The sequence below is a fragment of the Panulirus ornatus genome, chromosome 14, assembly GCF_036320965.1.
Source record: "Panulirus ornatus isolate Po-2019 chromosome 14, ASM3632096v1, whole genome shotgun sequence".
In the NCBI taxonomy this organism is placed as follows: domain Eukaryota; kingdom Metazoa; phylum Arthropoda; class Malacostraca; order Decapoda; family Palinuridae; genus Panulirus; species Panulirus ornatus.
The window spans coordinates 42,670,592-42,691,901 of NC_092237.1; the positions used below are offsets into that span (position 1 = coordinate 42,670,592).

Here is a 21,310-nt window from a genome sequence, read left to right on the forward strand (position 1 = left end):
CCTGATATTATTTATCTATTTAAGCATCTCCAATACTTGAAGCCCTACCCTCATTCTTTTCATGTGCATTCATGTTTCACAGTCAGCATAAATACACATTTCTTAAGCAGGGCTTTAAACATAACTGTATTTTTCATACATTCAGGTAATGGATGTAAACAAAAAAGTATTTGAGGAAGATTCTGCTTGCATGTCTCTGCTTTCAAAATAAAAAACAGCATATGCAATGCAAATTTTGATATTTTCATGAAAGAAAAATACAATCAATATAAAAAAGCAGGAATTCAACTGAGGCATGGGGCTCTTTGCCCTCACAATATCTCCAGAGTTGTTGCTGAACGATTCTTCGTGACTTAGTTGTACGTATCAAATTCTTTTAAAATGTTACCAAAATCTTTAAAAGGTCACTCTAGTACAGATCTGTATTAAGGTGAGATGCAACTGCATGAAATGGAGAGAAGCATGCATAAGGCCTACATTAACAAATCAACATACATGGTACTGGAAAATTCATAAAGTTATCTCAATCTTCATGCCATTCAGCAGAAATTAAGTTCCAAACTGAACCTAAGTAAGCTTTGCAGGTAATCTCTCAACAGCAGGAGGAAAATAAAGCAACATGTAATACTTGTAGAGAATGAAAAAAATTATCATCACAGTCTCAGGATGCCTTGTCTCTGCTACAATGAAAGATTTTCTCAAAAACTAAGATATCTAAATCCTCTCGTATATTGCATGCCTTTTATCAGTTATGTGTGTTTTAAATTAATAACACATGATAAAGAAATACTTTAAATTTGAATAAATCAATACAGGCTGCAAACCTTTACATTTTGGGAGTATGAAATTAAAACAAAAGAAGCTCAACATCAAAACATACCAACAAACACAGTTAGTAACTGGTGAAAAGAACCCCATCCATATATGACACACAGGAGGGAGACAAAAACCTTCTGAGAAAAGCCAAACTGTCCAGTTTTGTCAAAGACATCATCTATGCTGATTTTACATCTCCTTGAACTTCTAGACATATTAAAACTGTAGTAGACCTGAAATAAAGCAATGAATACAGTTAATGTATACCAGGAGTTTAGAATGAGAAAAAAGTGAAGTCTATATCCCATTGGGAAAACCCTAAACTGAGAATGGTCTATAAGAAAGAATTCTCTTCTTGTTAGTGTGAATATCAGCCTTAGATTTTCTTACTTCCAGAAATAATTTGATCTACTATACATATAGAGTTTATCACACCTCTCTCTTATCCTACCATTAATTAATCAATCAATCCTCCTAACACCACATAATGTCCTTAAGCATTTGATTTCTAACACATCCACCCTCCTCCATACATTTTCATCTATAGCCCATGACTATGCCCTCCTGCATACATATTCATCAATAGCCCATGCCTCCCATCCATACAACCTCATTGGGATTACTATACCCTCAAACATACTCATATTTGCCTTTCAACCCATTCCTCAATGCTCTCAAAACCTTTGTCCCATCACCACCCTATGACTCACCACTTCAATGATTCTATTTGCTACTAGGTCCACTCTCCAATATCTTAAAACATTTTCCCCCCTCCAATATTTTGCCATTCTAATTCGCACCCCAACTAATCTGTCTTTATGCTTTGCTGAACATAATAACCTTGCTTCTATTCACATTTACTCTTAACTTTCTCCTTTCACACACTCATCCACACTAAGACACCAACTTCTGGTGTTTCTTACTCAAATATATCACCAGCGCTGTGTCATCAGTAAACAATGAGTCTCTTTCCATACTGCATACCTGCCTCTCCCTCCATGACCATTGCATTTAACCCTTCATCAACCCATCCATAAACAAATTAAACAGCCATGGTTACATCACACAGACCCCTCCTGCCTGGAACCACTTACCCTCCTCTTTACCCACTTGCAAATGTAGCTTTCTTCCAACACTATGTATTTGTAACACCTTTCACAAAACATCTCAATCAATCCTACAACATGCCTTCTATACATCCATAAATGCCACATACAAATCCTTCTGTTTCTCTTAGTATTTCAAACAGACATTCTACAAAGCAGATACCCGATTCACACATTCTCTATCACTCCTGAAACCACATTGCTCTTCCCTAGTCTAATGCTCTGTGCATGCCAAAGCTCTCAAACACCACTCTTTTATATAACTTACCAGGTATGTTCAACAGACTTATGCATCTGCAATCTGAACACTCACTTTTGTCCCCCATGCTTTTTATAGTGGCACTCTATATGCATTCTGCCAAAACTCAGGCACCTCCCCATGATCCATACATAGATTGAAAATCCTAATTAACCTATCAAAAAAAAAAAAAAAATCACCCTCTTTTTCAAGAATATCAATTCCAACACCATTCACTCCAGCCACTTGCCACATTTCACCTTACACAGGGCTTTCACAATCACTTCTTTCTTGACCAAACCGCTTACCATGACACTCTCATTTTGCATACCTCCCTAAGCCAAGCATCCTATACCTGCCACCTGATCATCAAACATAATGAACAGTCTCTTCTAGTACTCACTCCATCTCCTCTTCACCTCAACACTGCCTGATATTACTTCCCCATTTGCCACCTTCAAAGATGCTCCCATTTGCTCTATTTTTCTTACTCTACTGACACCTTCCAAAACAACATCTTACTCTTCCTGAAGTTTGCTTATATTCACTCATCCCAACCCACACTTGTCCTCTGTTTCATCCCCTTCATCTTCTTGACCTCCTGCCACTTTCTACTGCACATCTACAAATCACTTGTATCCCTTCCCAAAAGTAGTACACATACATGATTTCCTCCTTTCTAAAAAAACACTACAAATCCTCACTCTTGTATACACCAGGTAATGATTGGACATCCAGCCAAATGTCCTTCTCAGCACATCAACATCCAAGAGTCTCTCTTTTGCACACCTTTCAGCTAGTATGTAATCAAATAATGCTCACAATTATAATTATCTTTGTTAGTCACCCATTTATACTTAAGTGTGTTCCCTTTTTAAACAAGGTATTCCTAATCATCAGCTGTGCTTAAGCGTACACCTCCACAGGCTGTTCACCATTTCCATTCATCTTACTGAAGACCCAATCCCACAACTGCCACATTATTCTCTTTTGCATTTAAATCACTCATCACAAATACTCAGCTTTTTGCATCAAAACTACTGACACACTGACTAAGCTGCTTCCAAAACACTTGCCTATCTTCATCTTTCTCCTTGTGGCTAAGTGCACAAACACTAATAATCACCCTTCTCTTGTAATCCATTTTCATTTTTACCTACATCAGTTTGAAGTTCATTTCCTTACACTCACACATTCCCATAACTCTTGCTTCAGCAGTAGTGCTACCTCTTCCTTGGCTCTCACCTTCAAATTAACCCCTGACTTTACCCATGCCCAAACTATTCTTCCCTGTTACCCTTGAACTCTTTACTCAGAGCTAGAACATCTAGGTTCCCTTCTTCACATATAAAGCCTGTCTCTCCTTTCTTTCTCATCTTGGTGACATCCATACACATTTAGAAACCCAAGTCTGAGCTTAAGAAGGAGAAGCATTCCTCACTTGGCTCCTTTTTTTGTTACATCGTTTAGAAATTGAAATAAAAGAAGGGGAAAGTTTCCAGCTCCTCACTCACACCCATCTTTGTTGCCCTCTAAGACACATAATGAATACATGGATAGAATTCTTCCTCCACATCCTCAATGACAATATGTGATAAGAGGTGGTTTGATGGAGTATGTAATGAAAGGTTAAGTGTGATGTGTTGAAAAAAGTGTGGTTGAAAGAACAGAAGAGGGTGTGTTGAAATGGTTTGGACATATGGAGGATGAGTAGAGGCTGACAAAGACAATACGTGTCAGAAGTGGAGGGAGTAAGGAGAACTCAGAAACCAAACTGGAGGTGGAAGAAAGGAGTGAAAATGAGTTTTGAGCAATCAGAGCCTGAACATACAGGAGGGTGAAAGGCATGCATGGAATAAATGCGATGTGGTACACTGGGGTCAATGTGCCATCAATGGACTGAACCATGCCATGTAAAATGTTTGGAGTAAACCTAAGAAATGTCTGTGGGGCCTGGATGTGAAGAGGGAACAATGGTTTCAGCGCATTACACAACAGCTCACGTATAGACATGAGCAGATGTGGCTTTGTATGAGTATGTATGTATGTATGTATGTAAGCATGTATGTAAATATTTATATTTTATTATATTTCATCGCAGTTTCCCCACATCAGTGAGGTAGTGCCAGAAAACAGATGAAGAAAGACCCATTCACTCATATACATACATATATACATTTTTTTTTTTTTTTTTATACTTTGTCGCTGTCTCCCGCGTTTGCGAGGTAGCGCAAGGAAACAGACGAAAGAAATGGCCCAACCCACCCCCATACACATGTATATACATACGTCCACACACGCAAATATACATACCTACACAGCTTTCCATGGTTTACCCCAGACGCTTCACATGCCTTGATTCAATCCACTGACAGCACGTCAACCCCGGTATACCACATCGCTCCAATTCACTCTATTCCTTGCCCTCCTTTCACCCTCCTGCATGTTCAGGCCCCGATCACACAAAATCTCCTTCACTCCATCTTTCCACCTCCAATTTGGTCTCCCCCCCCTCCTCGCTCCCATAAATGAGCATATACATACATATACATATATATCCCTCCTTGTATTAAATTTCTAAAAAGGGAAACAGAAAAAGGAGTCAAGCAGGGAGTGCTCAACATCTTCGAAGGCTCAGATTGGGTTGTCTGAATGGGTGTGGAGGTTACCAAGAGGAGAAGAAAGGAGAAATAGGTAGTATGTTTGAGGAAAGAAATCTGGATGTTCTAGCTCTGAGTGAAATGAAGCTCAAGGGTAAAAGGGGAAGAGTAGTTTGGGAAAATCTTGAGAGTAAAGTCAGGGGTTGGTAAGAGGAGAAGAGCTAAGGAAAAGGTAGCAATACTCCAGAAGCAGGAGTTGTGGGATTATGTGATAGAGTGTAAGAAAGTAAATTCTAGATCGTTGTGGGTAAAATTGAAAGTCGATGGAGAGAGATGGGTGATTATTGGTACCTATGCACCTGGTCATGAGAAGAAAGATCATGAGAGGCAAGTGTTTTGGGAGCACAGGAGTGAGTGTATTAGCAACTTTGATGCAGAAGACCAGGTTATAGTGATGGGTGATTTAGATGTGAAAGTGAGTAATGTGGCAGTTGGGGGTATAATTCGTGTACATGAGGTGTTCAGTGTTGTAAATGGAAATGGTGAAGAGCCTGTGGATTTGTGTCCCAAAAAGAGACTCGTGATTGGGAATAACTAGTTTAAAAAGAGAGATATACATAAGTATACGCATGTGAGTAAAAGAGATGGTCAAAGAGCATTACTGGACTATGTGTTAATTGATAGGCATGTAAAAGAAAGGTTTTTGGACGTTAATATGCTGAGAGAGGCCGCTGGAGTGATGTTTGATCACTATCTTGTGGAGGCAAAGGTGAAAATTTGTAGAGGCTTTCAGAAAAGAAGGGAATATTGGGGAGAAGAGAGTGGTGAGAGTAAGTGAGCTTGGAAAGGAGACTTGCATGAGGAAGTATCAGGAGATACTGAGTGTAGAATGGCAAAAGGTGAGAGCAAATGACATAAGGGGAGTGGGCGAGGAATGGGATGTATTTAGGGAAGCAGTGGTGGCATGTGCAAAAGATGCATGTGGTAAGAGAAAGATGGAAGATGGGAAGATTAGAAAGGATACTGAGTGGTGGGATGAAGTAAGATTGTTAGTGAAAGAAAAAAAAGAGGCATTTGGACAATATTTGCTGGGAAGTAGTGCAAAAGATTGGGAGATGTATAAAAGAAAGTGGCAAGAGGTCAAATGAAAGGTGCAAGAGTTGGAAAAGAGGGCAAATGAGAGTTAGGGTGAATGTCATTAAATTTTAAGGAAAATAAAAAGATGTTTTGGAACAAGGTAAATATTAATCATAAGACAAGAGAACAAATGGGAACATCAGTCAAGGGAGCACGTGGGGAAGGCATGTACAGAGCAGTGTGGTTTTAGAAGTGGCAAGAGGATGTGTGGATCAGGTGTTTGCTTCGAAGAATGTATGTGAGAAGTACTTAGAAAAACAAATGGATTTGTGTGTAGCATTTATGGATCTGGAGAAGGCATATGATATGGTTGATAGAGACGCTTTGTGGAAGGTTTTAAGAGTATATGGTGTGGGAGGTAAGTAGCTAGAAGCAGGGAAATGCTTTTACCCAAGATGTAAGGTTATGTGTACGAGTAGGAAGAGAGGAGAGTGATTGGTTCCAGTGAATGTTGGTCCGCAGGAGGGGTGTGTGATGTCCCCATAGTTGTTTAATTTGTTAATGGATGCGGTGGTTAGGGAGGTAAATGCAAGTTTTGGAGAGAGGGGCAAGTATGCAGTCTATTGGGGATGAGAAGGCCAGGGAAATGAGTGAGTTATTGTTTGCCGATGATACGGCTCTAGTGGCTGATTCTAGTGAGAAACTGAGTTTGGAAAAGTGTGTGGAAGGAGAAAATTGAGAGTAAACATAAATAAGAGGAAGGATATTAGGTTCAGTAGGGTTTAGGGACAAGTAAATTGGAATGTAAATTTGAATGGAGAAAAATTGGGGGAAGTGAAGTGTTTTAGATAACTGGGAAAGGACTTAGCAGTGGATGGAGCCATGGAAGCGGAAGTGAGCCACAGGGTGGGGAAAGGGACAAAAGTTCTGGGAGCAATGAAGAATGTGTGGGAGAGAATGTTATCTCGGAGAGCAAAATATGGGTAGGTTTGAAGGAATAGTAGTTCCAACAATGTTATATGATTGCAAGGCATGGATTATAGATAGGGGTTTAAGGAGGAGGGAGGATGTGTTGGAAATGAAATGTATGAGAATGATATGTGGTGTCAGCTGGTTGGGTCAAGTAAGTAAGGAAAGGGTAAGAGAGATGTGTGGAAATAAAAAGAGTGTGGTTGAGAGAGCAGAAGAGGGTGTGTTGAAATCGTTTGGACACATGGAGAGAATAAGTGAGGAAAGATTGACAAAAAGGTTATATGTGTCAGAGGTGGAGGGAATGAGGAGAAGTGGGAGACCAAATTGGCAGTGGAATGATGGAGTGAAAAGGATTTTGAGTGATCGGGGCCTGAACATACAAGAGGTTGAAAGGCGTACAAGGAATATAGTAAATTGGAACGACATGGTAAACCGGTGTCAACGTACTATCAATAGACTGAGCTAGGGCATGTAAAGCAGCTGGGGTAAACCATGGAAAATTTTGTATGGCCTGAATGTGAAATGACAACCCCCTCACCCGCACTGCTGTCATGTATAATGCAATGAAAGTACAGCTCCCTTTCCACATCCAGGCCCCACAAAACATTCCATGGTTTACCCCAGACGCTTCACATGCCCTGGCTCAATCCATTCACAGCACGTCGACCCGAGTATACCACATCGTTCCAATTCACTCTATTCCTTGCACGCTTTTCACCCTCCTGCATGTTCAGGCCCCGATCACTCAAAATCTTTCTCACTCCATCTTATCACCTCCAATTTTGTCTCCCACTTCTCCACATTCCCTCCACCTCTGACAAATATATCCTCTTTGTCAATCTTTCCTCATTCATTCTCTAAATGTGACCAAACCATTTCAAAACACCCTCTTCTGCTCTCTCAACTACACTCTCTTTTCACCACACAATTCTCTTACCCTTTCACTACTTACTCAATCAAGCCACCTCACACCACATAATGTCCTCAAACATCTCATTTCCAGCACATCCACCCTTCTCCGCACAACTCTATCTATAGCCCATGCCTCGTAACCATATATCATTCTTGGAACCCCTATTCCTTCAAACATACCCATTTTTGCTTACCAACATAACGTTCTCAATTTCCAAACATTCTTCAACGCTCCCATAACTTTCGCCCCCTCCCCCACCCTATAATTCACTTCCACTTCCATAGTTCCATCCACTGCCAAATCTACTCCCAGATATCTAAAACACTTCACTTCCTCCAGTTTTTCTCCATTCAAACTTACCTCCCAATTGACTTGTCCCTCAACCCTACTGTACCAAATAACCTGGCTCTTATTCACATTTACTCTCACCTTTCTTCTTTCACACATTTTACCAAACTCAGTCACCAGCTTCTGCAGTTTCTCATCCGAATCAGCCACCAGAGATCTATCATCAGCGAACAACGACTGACTCACTTCCCAAGCTCTCTCATCCAGAACAGACTGTATACTTGCCCCTCCTTCCAAAACTCTTGCATTCACCTCCCAAACAACCCCATCCATAAACAAATTAAACAACCATGGAAACATCATGCACCCCTGACACAAACCAACATTCATTGAGAACCAATCACTTTCCTCTCTTCCTACACATACACATGCCTTACAGTCTTGATAAAAAATTTTCAATGCTTCTAACAACTTACCTCCACACCATATATTCTTAATACCTTCCACAGAGCATCTCTATCAACTCTTATCATATGCCTTCTCCAGATCCATAATGCTACATACAAATCCACTTCCTTTGCTAAGTATTTCTCACAAACATTCTTCAAAGCAAACACCTGATCCACACATCCTCTACCACTTGTGAAACCACACTGCTCTTCCCATATCTGATGCTCTGTACATGCTTTCACCCTCTCAATCAATAAAATATAAATAAATAAATATAATGTGTGGAAGTCGAGAACATTATCTCGGAAAGCAAAAATGGGTATGTTTGAAGGAATAGTGGTTCCAACAATGTTGTATGGTTGCGAGGCGTGGGCTATGGATAGAGTTGTGCGCAGGAGGATGGATGTGCTGGAAATGAGATGTTTGAGGACAATGTGTGGTGTGAGGTGGTTTGATCGAGTGAGTAACGTAAGGGTAAGAGAGATGTGTGGAAATAAAAATAGCGTGGTTGAGAGAGCAGAAGAGGGTGTTTTGAAGTGGTTTGGGCACATGGAGAGGATGAGTGAGGAAAGATTGATCAAGAAGATATATGTGTCGGAGTTGGAGGGAGCAAGGAGAAGAGGGAGACCAAATTGGAGGTGGAAAGATGGAGTGAAAAAGATTTTGTGTGATCGGGGCCTGAACATGCAGGAGCGTGAAAGGAGGGCAAGGAATAGAGTGAATTGGAGCGATGTGGTATACCGGGGTTGACGTGCTGTCAGTGGATTGAATCAAGGCATGTGAAGCGTCTGGGGTAAACCATGGAAAGCTGTGTAGGTATGTATATTTGCGTGTGTGGACGTATGTATATACATGTGTATGGGGGGGGGGGGTTGGGCCATTTCTTTCGTCTGTTTCCTTGCGCTACCTCACAAACGCGGGAGACAGCGACAAAGTGTAAGAAAAAAAAAAAAAAATATAATGTATATATATATATATATATATATATATATATATATATATATATATATATATATATATATATATGAAGGGCGCAAATGGGGAGGTGATAACAAGTAGTGGTGATGTGAGAAGGAGATGGAGTGAGTATTTTGAAGGTTTGTTGAATGTCTTTGATGATAGAGTGGCAGATATAGGGTGTTTTGGTCGAGGTGGTGTGCAAAGTGAGAGGGTTAGGGAAAATGATTTGGTAAACAGAGAAGAGGTAGTGAAAGCTTTGCGGAAGATGAAAGTCGGCAAGGCAGCAGGTTTGGATGGTATTGCAGTGGAATTTATTAAAAAAGGGGGTGACTGTATTGTTGACTGGTTGGTAAGGTTATTTAATGTATGTATGACTCATGGTGAGGTGCCTGAGGATTGGCGGAATGCGTGCATAGTGCCATTGTACAAAGGCAAAGGGGATAAGAGTGAGTGCTCAAATTACAGAGGTATAAGTTTGTTGAGTATTCCTGGTAAATTATATGGGAGGGTATTGATTGAGAGGGTGAAGGCATGTACAGAGCATCAGATTGGGGAAGAGCAGTGTGGTTTCAGAAGTGGTAGAGGATGTGTGGATCAGGTGTTTGCTTTGAAGAATGTATGTGAGAAATACTTAGAAAAGCAAATGGATTTGTATGTAGCATTTATGGATCTGGAGAAGGCATATGAAAGAGTTGATAGAGATGCTCTGTGGAAGGTATTAAGAATATATGGTGTGGGAGGAAAGTTGTTAGAAGCAGTGAAAAGTTTTTATCGAGGATGTAAGGCATGTGTACGTGTAGGAAGAGAGGAAAGTGATTGGTTCTCAGTGAATGTAGGTTTGCAGCGGGGGTGTGTGATGTCTCCATGGTTGTTTAATTTGTTTATGGATGGGCTTGTTAGGGAGGTAAATGCAAGAGTTTTGGAAAGAGGGGCAAGTATGAAGTCTGTTGGGGATGAGAGAGCTTGGGAAGTGAGTCAGTTGTTGTTCGCTGATGATACAGCGCTGGTGGCTGATTCATGTGAGAAACTGCAGAAGCTGGTGACTGAGTTTGGTAAAGTGTGTGAAGAAGAAAGTTAAGAGTAAATGTGAATAAGAGCAAGGTTATTAGGTACAGTAGGGTTGAGGGTCAAGTCAATTGGGAGGTGAGTTTGAATGGAGAAAAACTGGAGGAAGTGAAGTGTTTTAGATATCTGGGAGTGGATCTGGCAGCGGATGGAACCATGGAAGCGGAAGTGGATCATAGGGTGGGGTAGGGGGCGAAAATTCTGGGGGCCTTGAAGAATGTGTGGAAGTCGAGAACATTATCTCGGAAAGCAAAAATGGGTATGTTTGAAGGAATAGTGGTTCCAACAATGTTGTATGGTTGCGAGGCGTGGGCTATGGATAGAGTTGTGCGCAGGAGGATGGATGTGCTGGAAATGAGATGTTTGAGGACAATGTGTGGTGTGAGGTGGTTTGATCGAGTGAGTAACGTAAGGGTAAGAGAGATGTGTGGAAATAAAAAGAGCGTGGTTGAGAGAGCAGAAGAGGGTGTTTTGAAGTGGTTTGGGCACATGGAGAGAATGAGTGAGGAAAGATTGACCAAGAGGATATATGTTTCGGAGGTGGAGGGAACGAGGAGAAGAGGGAGACCAAATTGGAGGTGGAAAGATGGAGTGAAAAAGATTTTGTGTGATCGGGGCCTGAACATGCAGGAGGGTGAAAGGAGGGAAAGGAATAGAGTGAATTGGAGCGATGTGGTATACCGGGGTTGACGTGCTGTCAGTGGATTGAATCAAGGCATGTGAAGCGTCTGGGGTCAAACCATGGAAAGCTGTGTAGGTATGTATATTTGCGTGTGTGGACGTATGTATATACATGTGTATGGGGGGGGGGGGTTGGGCCATTTCTTTCGTCTGTTTCCTTGCGCTACCTCGCAAACGCGGGAGACAGCGACAAAGTATAAAGTATAAGTATAAAGTATATATATGTATGTATATACATGTGTATGGGGGGGGGTTGGGCCATTTCTTTCGTCTGTTTCCTTGCGCTACCTCGCAAACGCGGGAGACAGCGACAAAGTATAAAAAAAAAAATATATATATATATATATATATATATATATCGAGGATGTAAGGCATGTGTACGTGTAGGAAGAGAGGAAAGTGATTGGTTCTCAGTGAATGTAGGTTTGCGGCAGGGGTGTGTGATGTCTCCATGGTTGTTTAATTTGTTTATGGATGGGGCTGTTAGGGAGGTGAATGCAAGAGTTTTGGAAAGAGGGGCAAGTATGAAGTCTGTTGTGGATGAGAGAGCTTGGGAAGTGAGTCAGTTGTTGTTCGCTGATGATACAGCGCTGGTGGCTGATTCATGTGAGAAACTGCAGAAGCTGGTGACTGAGTTTGGTAAAGTGTGTGAAAGAAGAAAGTTAAGAGTAAATGTGAATAAGAGCAAGGTTATTAGGTACAGTAGGGTTGAGGATCAAGTCAATTGGGAGGTGAGTTTGAATGGAGAAAAACTGGAGGAAGTGAAGTGTTTTAGATATCTGGGAGTGGATCTGGCAGCGGATGGAACCATGGAAGCGGAAGTGGATCATAGGGTGGGGGAGGGGGCGAAAATTCTGGGAGCCTTGAAGAATGTGTGGAAATCGAGAAGATTATCTCGGAAAGCAAAAATGGGTATGTTTGAAGGAATAGTGGTTCCAACAATGTTGTATGGTTGCGAGGCGTGGGCTATGGATAGAGTTGTGCGCAGGAGGATGGATATGCTGGAAATGAGATGTTTGAGGACAATGTGTGGTGTGAGGTGGTTTGATCGAGTAAGTAACGTAAGGGTAAGAGAGATGTGTGGAAATAAAAAGGGCGTGGTTGAGAGAGCAGAAGAGGGTGTTTTGAAATGGTTTGGGCACATGGAGAGAATGAGTGAGGAAAGATTGACCAAGAGGATATATGTGTCGGAGGTGGAGGGAACGAGGAGAAGAGGGAGAACAAATTGGAGGTGGAAAGATGGAGTGAAAAAGATTTTGTGTGATCGGGGCCTGAACATGCAGGAGGGTGAAAGGAGGGCAAGGAATAGAGTGAATTGGAGCGATGTGGTATACCGGGGTTGATGTGCTGCCAGTGGATTGAATCAGGGCATGTGAAGCGTCTGAGGTAAATCATGGAAAGCTGTGTAGGTATGTATATTTGCGTGTGTGGACGTATGTATATACATGTGTATGGGGGTGGGTTGGGCCATTTCTTTCGTCTGTTTCCTTGCGCTACCTCGCAAACGCGGGAGACAGCGACAAAGCAAAAAAAAAAAAAAAAAAAAATATATATATATATGTATATATATATATATATATATATATATATATATATATATATATATATATATATATTACTTATTTATTTAATTTGCTTTGTCGTTGTCTCCCGCGTTAGCAAGGTAGCACAAGGAAACAGACAAAAGAATGGCCCAACCCACCCATATACACATGTATATATATACACATAGACACACAGCACATATACATACCATTACATCTCAATGTGTACATATATATGCACACACAGACATATACATATATACCCATGTACATAATTCATACTGTCTGCCTTTATTCATTCCCATTGCCACCCTGCCACACATGGAATAACAACACCCTCCCCCCTCATGTGTGCGAGGTAGCACTAGGAAAAGACAACAAAGGCCCCATCCATTCACACTCAGTCTCTAGCTGTCATGTAATAATGCACCGAAACCACAGCTCCCTTTCCACATCCAGGCCCCACACAACTTTCCATGGGTTACCCCAGACGCTTCACATGCCCTGGTTCAATCCATTGACAGCACGTCGACCCCGGTAAACCACATCATTCCAATTCACTCTGTTCCTGCACGCCTTTCACCCTCCTGCATGTTCAGGCCCCGATCACTCAAAATCTTTTTCACTCCATCTTTCAACCTCCAATTTGGTCTCCCACTTCTTCTCGTTCCCTCCACCTGACACATATATCCTCTTGGTCAATCTTTCCTCACTCACTCACCATGTGACCAACAAACCATTTTCAAAACACCCTCTTCTGCTCTCTCAACCACACTCTTTTTATTACCACACATCCCTCTCACCCTATTATTACTTACTCGATCAAACCACCTCACACCACATTGTCCTCAAAAATCTCATTTCCAGCACATCCACCCTCCTGCGCACAACTCTGTCCATAGAAAAAGACAACAAAGGCTACATTCGTTCATACTTAGTCTCTAGCTGTCATGTAATAATGCACTGAAACCACGGATCCCTTTCTACATCCAGGCCCCACAGAACTTTCCATGGTTTACCCCAGACGCTTCACATATCCTGGTTCAATCCATTGACAGCACGTCGACCCTGGTATACCACATTGTTCCAATTCACTCTATTCCTTGCACGCCTTTCACCCTCCTGCATGTTCAGGCCCCAATCACTCAAAATCTTTACCACTCCATCCTATCACCTCGAGTTTAGTCTCCCACTTCTCCATGTTCCCTCCACATCTGACACATATATCCTCTTTGTCAATCTTTCCTCACTCATTCTCTCCATGTGACCAAACTATTTCAAAACACCCTCTTCTGCTCTCTCAACCACACTCTTTTTTATTACCAAACATTTCTCTTACCCTTTCATTACTTACTCGATCAAACCACCTCATGCCATATATTGTCCTCAAACATCTCACTTCCAGCGCATCCACCCTCCTTCGCACAACTGTATCTATAGCCCACGCCTCACAACCATATAACATTGTTGGAACCACTATTCCTTCAAACATACTCATTTTTGCTTTCCAAGATAACGTTCTTGACTTCCACACATTCTTCAACGCTCCCATAACTTTTGCCCCCTCCCCCACCCTATGATTCACGTCCACTTCATGGTTCCATCCACTGCCAAATCCACTCCCAGATATCTAAAACACTTCACTTCCTCCAGTTTTTCTCCATTCAAACTTACCTCCCAATTGACTTGTCCCTCAACCCTACTGTACCTAATAACCTTGCTCTTATTCACATTTACTCTCAGCTTTCTTTTCAAACACTTTACCAAATTCAGTCACTAGCTTCTGCAGTTTCTCACACGAATCAGCCACCAGCGCTGTATCATCAGAGAACAACAACTGACTCACTTCCCAATCTCTGTCATCCACAGCAAACTGCATACTTGCCCCTCCTTCCAAAACTCTTGCATTCACCTCCCTAACAACCCCATCCATAAACAAATTTAAGCATCCATGGAGACATCATGCACCCCTGCCGCAAACCTACATTCACTGAGAACCAATCACTTTCCTCTCTTCCTACACGTACACATGCCTTACACCTTCGATAAAAACTTTTCACTGCCTCTAACAACTTGCCTCCCACACCATATATTCTTAATACCTTCCAAAGAGCATCTCTATCAACTCTATCATATGTCTTCTACAGATTCATAAATGCTACATACAAATCCATTTGTTTTCCTAAGTATTTCTCACATACATTCTTCGAAGCAAACACCTGATCCTCACATCCTCTACCACTTCTGAAACCACATTGCTCTTCCCTAATCTGATGCTCTGAGCATGCCTTCACCATCTCAATCAACACCCTCCCATATAATTTCCAAGGAATTCTCAACAAACTTATACCTCTGTAATTTGAGCACTCACTTTTATCCCCTTTGCCTTTATACAATGGCACTATGCAAGCATTCCGCCAATCCTCAGGCACCTCACTATGAGTCATACATACATTAAATAATCTTACCAACCAGTCAAAAATAGTCACTCCCTTTTTTAATACATTCCACTGCAATACCATCCAAACCCGCTGCCTTGCCGTCTTTCATCTTCCGTAAAGGTTTTACTTCCTCTTCTCTGTTTACCAATTCATTCTACCTAGCCCTCTCATTTTCCACACCACCTCGACCAAAACACTCTATATCTGCCACTCTATCATCAAACACATTCAACAAACCTTCAAAATACTCACTCCATCTGCTCCCATTACCAGTACTTGTTATCATCTCCCTATTTGCCCCCTTCACTGATGATCCCATTTGTTCCCATGTCTTACACACTTTATTTACCTCCTTTCAAAACATCTTTTTATTCTACCTAAATTTAATGATACTCTCTCACCCCAACTCTCATTTGCCCTCTTTTTCACTTCTTACACCTTTCTTTTGACCTCCTCCCTCTTTCTTTTATACATCTCCCACTCATTTGCATTATTTCCCTGCAAAAATCGTCCAAATGCCTCTCTCTTTCCATTCACTAATAATCTTACTTCTTCATCCCACCACTCACTACTCTTTCTAATCTGCCCACCTCCCACGCTTCTCATGCCACAAACATCTTTTGCACAAGCAATAACTGCTTCCCTAAATACATTCCATTCCTCCCCCACTCCCCTTACCTCCTTTGTTCTCACTTTTTCCATTCTGCACTCAGTCTTTCCTGGTACTTCCTCAAACAAGTCTCCTTTCCAAGCTCACTTACTCTTTCACACACCTATCAACTCGTAATCCAATAACGCTCTTTGGCCATCTCTGCTATTTACATACGTACACTTATGTATATCTCGCTTTTTAAACCAGGTATTCCCAATCACCAGTCCTTTTTCAGCACATAAATCTACAAGCTCTTCACCATTTCCATTTACAACACTGAATACCCCATGTACACCAATTATTCCCTCAACTGCCACATTACTCACCTTTCCATTCAAATCAACCATCACTATAACCCAGTCTCGAGCATCAAAACTACTAACACACTCACTTAGCTGCTCCCAAAACACTTGCCTCTCATGATCTTTCTTCTCATGCCCAGGTGCATATGCACCAATAATCACCGTTCTCTCTCCATCCACTTTCAGTTTTACCCATATCAATCTAGAGCTTACTTTCTAACACACTATCACATACTCCCACCACTCTTGTTTCAGGAGTAGTGCTACTCCTTCCCTTGCTTTCATCCTCTCACTAACCCCTGACTTTACTCCTAAGACACTCCCAAACCACTCTTCCCCTTTTCCCTTGAGCTTCGTTTCACTCAGAGCCAAAACATCCAGATTCGTTTCCTCAAACATACTACCTATCTCTCCTTTTTTCTCATCTTGGTTACATCCACACACACTTAGACACCCCAATCTGAGCCTTTGAGGAGGATGAGCACTCCCCACATGACTCCTTCTTCTGTTTCCCCTTTTAGTAATATATATATTTATTTATATTTATTTTGCTTTGTCGCTGTCTGCCGCGTTTGCGAGGTAGCGCAAGGAAACAGACAAAAGAAATGGCCCAACCCACCCCCATACACATGTATATACATACACGTCCCCACACGCAAATATACATACCCATACATCTCAATGTACACATAAACATACACACGCAGACATATACTTATATACACATGCACACAATTCACACTGTCTGCCTTTATTCATTCCCATCGCCACCTCGTCACACATGGAATAACATCCCCCTCCCCCCTCATGTGTACGAGGTAGCTCTAGGTAAAGACAACAAAGGCCCCATTCTTCACACTCAGTCTGTATCTGTCATGCAATAATGCCCGAAACCACAGCTCTCTTTCCACATCCAGGCCCCACAGAACTTTCCATGGTTTACCCCAGACGCTTCACATGCCCTGATTCAATCCATTGACAGCACGTCGACCCCGGTATACCACATCGATCCAATTCACTCTGTTCCTTGCCCGCCTTTCACCCTCCTGCATGTTCAGGCCCCGATCACTCAAAATCTTTTTCACTCCATCTTTCCACCTCCAATTTGGTCTCCCACTTCTCCTCGTTCCCTCCACCTCCGACACATATATCCTCTTGGTCAATCTTTCCTCACTCATTCTCTCCATGTGCCCAAACCATTTCAAAACACCCTCTTCTTATATATATATATATATATATATATATATATATATATATATATATATATATATATATATATATACCAAAACCACTAACACAGCTGAATGAGTGTGTTAGTGGTTTTGATGCACGAGACCGGGTTATAGTGATGGGTGATTTGAATGCAAAGGTGAGTAATGTGGCAGTTGAGGGAATAATTGGTATACATGGGGTGTTCAGTGTTGTAAATGGAAATGGTGAAGAGCTTGTAGATTTATGTGCTGAAAAAGGACTGATGATTGGGAATACCTGGTTTAAAAAGCGAGATATACATAAGTATACTTATGTAAGTAGGAGAGATGGCCAGAGAGCGTTATTGGATTACGTGTTAATTGACAGGCGTGCGAAAGAGAGACTTTTGGATGTTAATGTGCTGAGAGGAGCAACTGGAGGGATGTCTGATCATTATCTTGTGGAGGCTAAGGTGAAGATTTGTATGGGTTTTCAGAAAAGAAGAGTGAATGTTGGGGTGAAGAGGGTGGTGAGAGTAAGTGAGCTAGGGAAGGAGACCTGTGTGAGGAAGTACCAGGAGAGACTGAGTACAGAATGGAAAAAGGTGAGAACAATGGAAGTAAGGGGAGTGGGGGAGGAATGGGATGTATTTAGGGAATCAGTGATGGATTGCGCAAAAGATGCTTGTGGCATGAGAAGAGTGGGAGGGGGGTTGATTAGAAAGGGTAGTGAGTGGTGGGATGAAGAAGTGAGAGTATTAGTGAAAGAGAAGAGAGAGGCATTTGGACGATTTTTGCAGTGAAAAAATGCAATTGAGTGGGAGATGTATAAAAGAAAGAGACAGGAGGTCAAGAGAAAGGTGCAAGAGGTGAAAAAAAGGGCAAATGAGAGTTGGGGTGAGAGAGTATCATTAAATTTTAGGGAGAATAAAAAGATGTTCTGGAAGGAGGTAAATAAAGTGCGTAAGACAAGGGAGCAAATGGGAACTTCAGTGAAGGGCGCAAATGGGGAGGTGATAACAAGTAGTGGTGATGTGAGAAGGAGATGGAGTGAGTATTTTGAAGGTTTGTTGAATGTGTTTGAAGATAGAGTGGCAGATATAGGGTGTTTTGGTCGAGGTGGTGTGCAAAGTGAGAGGGTTAGGGAAAATGATTTGGTAAACAGAGAAGAGGTAGTGAAAGCTTTGCGGAAGATGAAAGCCGGCAAGGCAGCAGGTTTGGATGGTATTGCAGTGGAATTTATTAAAAAAGGGGGTGACTGTATTGTTGACTGGTTGGTAAGGTTATTTAATGTATGTATGACTCATGGTGAGGTGCCTGAGGATTGGCGGAATGCGTGCATAGTGCCATTGTACAAAGGCAAAGGGGATAAGAGTGAGTGCTCAAATTACAGAGGTATAAGTTTGTTGAGTATTCCTGGTAAATTATATGGGAGGGTATTGATTGAGAGGGTGAAGGCATGTACAGAGCATCAGATTGGGGAAGAGCAGTGTGGTTTCAGAAGTGGTAGAGGATGTGTGGATCAGGTGTTTGCTTTGAAGAATGTATGTGAGAAATACTTAGAAAAGCAAATGGATTTGTATGTAGCATTTATGGATCTGGAGAAGGCATATGATAGAGTTGATAGAGATGCTCTGTGGAAGGTATTAAGAATATATGGTGTGGGAGGAAAGTTGTTAGAAGCAGTGAAAAGTTTTTATCGAGGATGTAAGGCATGTGTACGTGTAGGAAGAGAGGAAAGTGATTGGTTCTCAGTGAATGTAGGTTTGCGGCAGGGGTGTGTGATGTCTCCATGGTTGTTTAATTTGTTTATGGATGGGGTTGTTAGGGAGGTAAATGCAAGAGTTTTGGAAAGAGGGGCAAGTATGAAGTCTGTTGGGGATGAGAGAGCTTGGGAAGTGAGTCAGTTGTTGTTCGCTGATGATACAGCGCTGGTGGCTGATTCATGTGAGAAACTGCAGAAGCTGGTGACTGAGTTTGGTAAAGTGTGTGGAAGAAGAAAGTTAAGAGTAAATGTGAATAAGAGCAAGGTTATTAGGTACAGTAGGGTTGAGGGTCAAGTCAATTGGGAGGTGAGTTTGAATGGAGAAAAACTGGAGGAAGTGAAGTGTTTTAGATATCTGGGAGTGGATCTGGCAGCGGATGGAACCGCGGAAGTGGATCATAGGGTGGGGGAGGGGGCGAAAATTCTGGGAGCCTTGAAGAATGTGTGGAAGTCAAGAACATTATCTCAGAAAGCAAAAATGGGTATGTTTGAAGGAATAGTGGTTCCAACAATGTTGTATGGTTGCGAGGCGTGGGCTATGGATAGAGTTGTGCGCAGGAGGATGGATGTGCTGGAAATGAGATGTTTGAGGACAATATGTGGTGTGAGGTGGTTTGATCGAGTAAGTAACGTAAGGGTAAGAGAGATGTGTGGAAATAAAAAGAGCGTGGTTAAGAGAGCAGAAGAGGGTGTTTTGAAATGGTTTGGGCACATGGAGAGAATGAGTGAGGAAAGATTGACCAAGAGAATATATGTGTCGGAGGTGGAGGGAACGAGGAGAAGAGGGAGACCAAATTGGAGGTGGAAAGATGGAGTGAAAAAGATTTTGTGTGATTGGGGCCTGAACATGCAGGAGGGTGAAAGGAGGGCAAGGAATAGAGTGAATTGGAGCGATGTGGTATACCGGGGTTGATGTGCTGTCAGTGGATTGAATCAAGGCATGTGAAGCGTCTGGGGTAAACCATGGAAAGCTGTGTAGGTATGTATATTTGCGTGTGTGGACGTATGTATATACATGTGTATGGGGGTGGGTTGGGCCATTTCTTTCGTCTGTTTCCTTGCGCTACCTCGCAAACGCGGGAGACAGCGACAAAGCAAAAAAAAAAAATATATATATATATATATATATATATATACATGTGAGTAATGTGACAGTTGAGGGAATAATTGGTATACATGGGGTGTTCAGTGTTGTAAATGGAAATGGTGAGGAGCTTGTGGATTTGTGTGCTGAGAAAGGACTGGTGATTGGGAATACCTGGTTTAAAAAGCGAGATATACATAAGTATACATATGTAAGTACGAGAGATGGCCAGAGAGCGTTATTGGATTAGGATTACGTGTTAATTGATAGGTGTGCGAAAGAGAAACTTTTGGATGTTAATGTGCTGAGAGGTGCAACTGGAGGGATGTCTGATCATTATCTTCTGGAGGCGAAAGTGAAGATTTGTAGGGGTTTTCAGAAAAGAAGAGAATGTTGGGGAGAAGAGAGTGGTGAGAGTAAGTGAGCATGGGAATGAGAGTTGTGTGAGGATGTACCAGGAGAGACTGAGTACACAATGGAAAAAGGTGAGAACAAAGGAGGTAAGGGGAGTGGGGGAGGAATGGGATGTATTTAGGGAAGCAGTGATGGCTTGCGCAAAAGATGCTTGTGGCATGAGAAACGTGGGAGGTAGGTTGATTAGAAAGGGCAGCGAGTGGTGAGATGAAGAAATAAGATTATTAATGAAAGAGAAGAGAGAGGCATTTGGACAATTTTTCCAGGGAAAAAAAGCAAATGAGTGGGAGATGTATAAAAGAAAGAGGCAGGAGGTCAAGAGAAAGGTGCAAGAGGTGAAAAAGAGGGCAAATGAGAGTTGGGGTGAGAAAGTATCATTAAATTTTAGGGAGAATAAAAATATGTTTTGAAAGGAGGTAAATAAAGTGCGTAAGACAAGGGACCAAATGGGAACTTCAGTGAAGGGGGCTAATGGGGAGGTGATGACAAGTAGTGGTGATGTGAGAAGGAGATGGAGTGAGTATTTTGATGGTTTGTTGAATGTCTTTGATGATAGAGTGGCAGATATAGGGTGTTTTGGTCGAAGGGGTGTGCAAAGTGAGAGGGTTAGGGAAAATGATTTGGTAAACAGAGAAGAGGTAGTAAAAGCTTTGCGGAAGATGAAAGCTGGCAAGGCAGCAGGTTTGGATGGTATTGCAGTGGAATTTATTAAAAAAGGGGGTGACTGTATTGTTGACTGGTTGGTAAGTTTA

The 21,310-nt window shown here is 41.8% G+C and overlaps 1 protein-coding gene across 15 annotated transcripts in view; it reads right to left on the reverse strand.

The window, feature by feature from the left end:
• Positions 1-21,310, reverse strand: part of LOC139753355 (solute carrier family 22 member 15-like) — a 269,065-nt gene that overhangs the window by 222,971 nt on the left and 24,784 nt on the right. For 3 of the 15 annotated variants that reach the window (XM_071669714.1, XM_071669712.1, XM_071669713.1), the window contains exon 2: positions 881-1,049. The exons of 7 other annotated variants lie outside the window; for them this stretch is intronic. In XM_071669714.1, the coding sequence (XP_071525815.1) occupies positions 881-1,031 (151 nt within the window). In that variant the 5' untranslated portion in view covers positions 1,032-1,049. Of the gene's footprint in view, positions 1-880; positions 1,050-21,310 lie in introns of those variants that run through there. 5 more of the 15 variants (XM_071669725.1, XM_071669726.1, XM_071669720.1 and 2 more) reach the window with 4 other exon arrangements.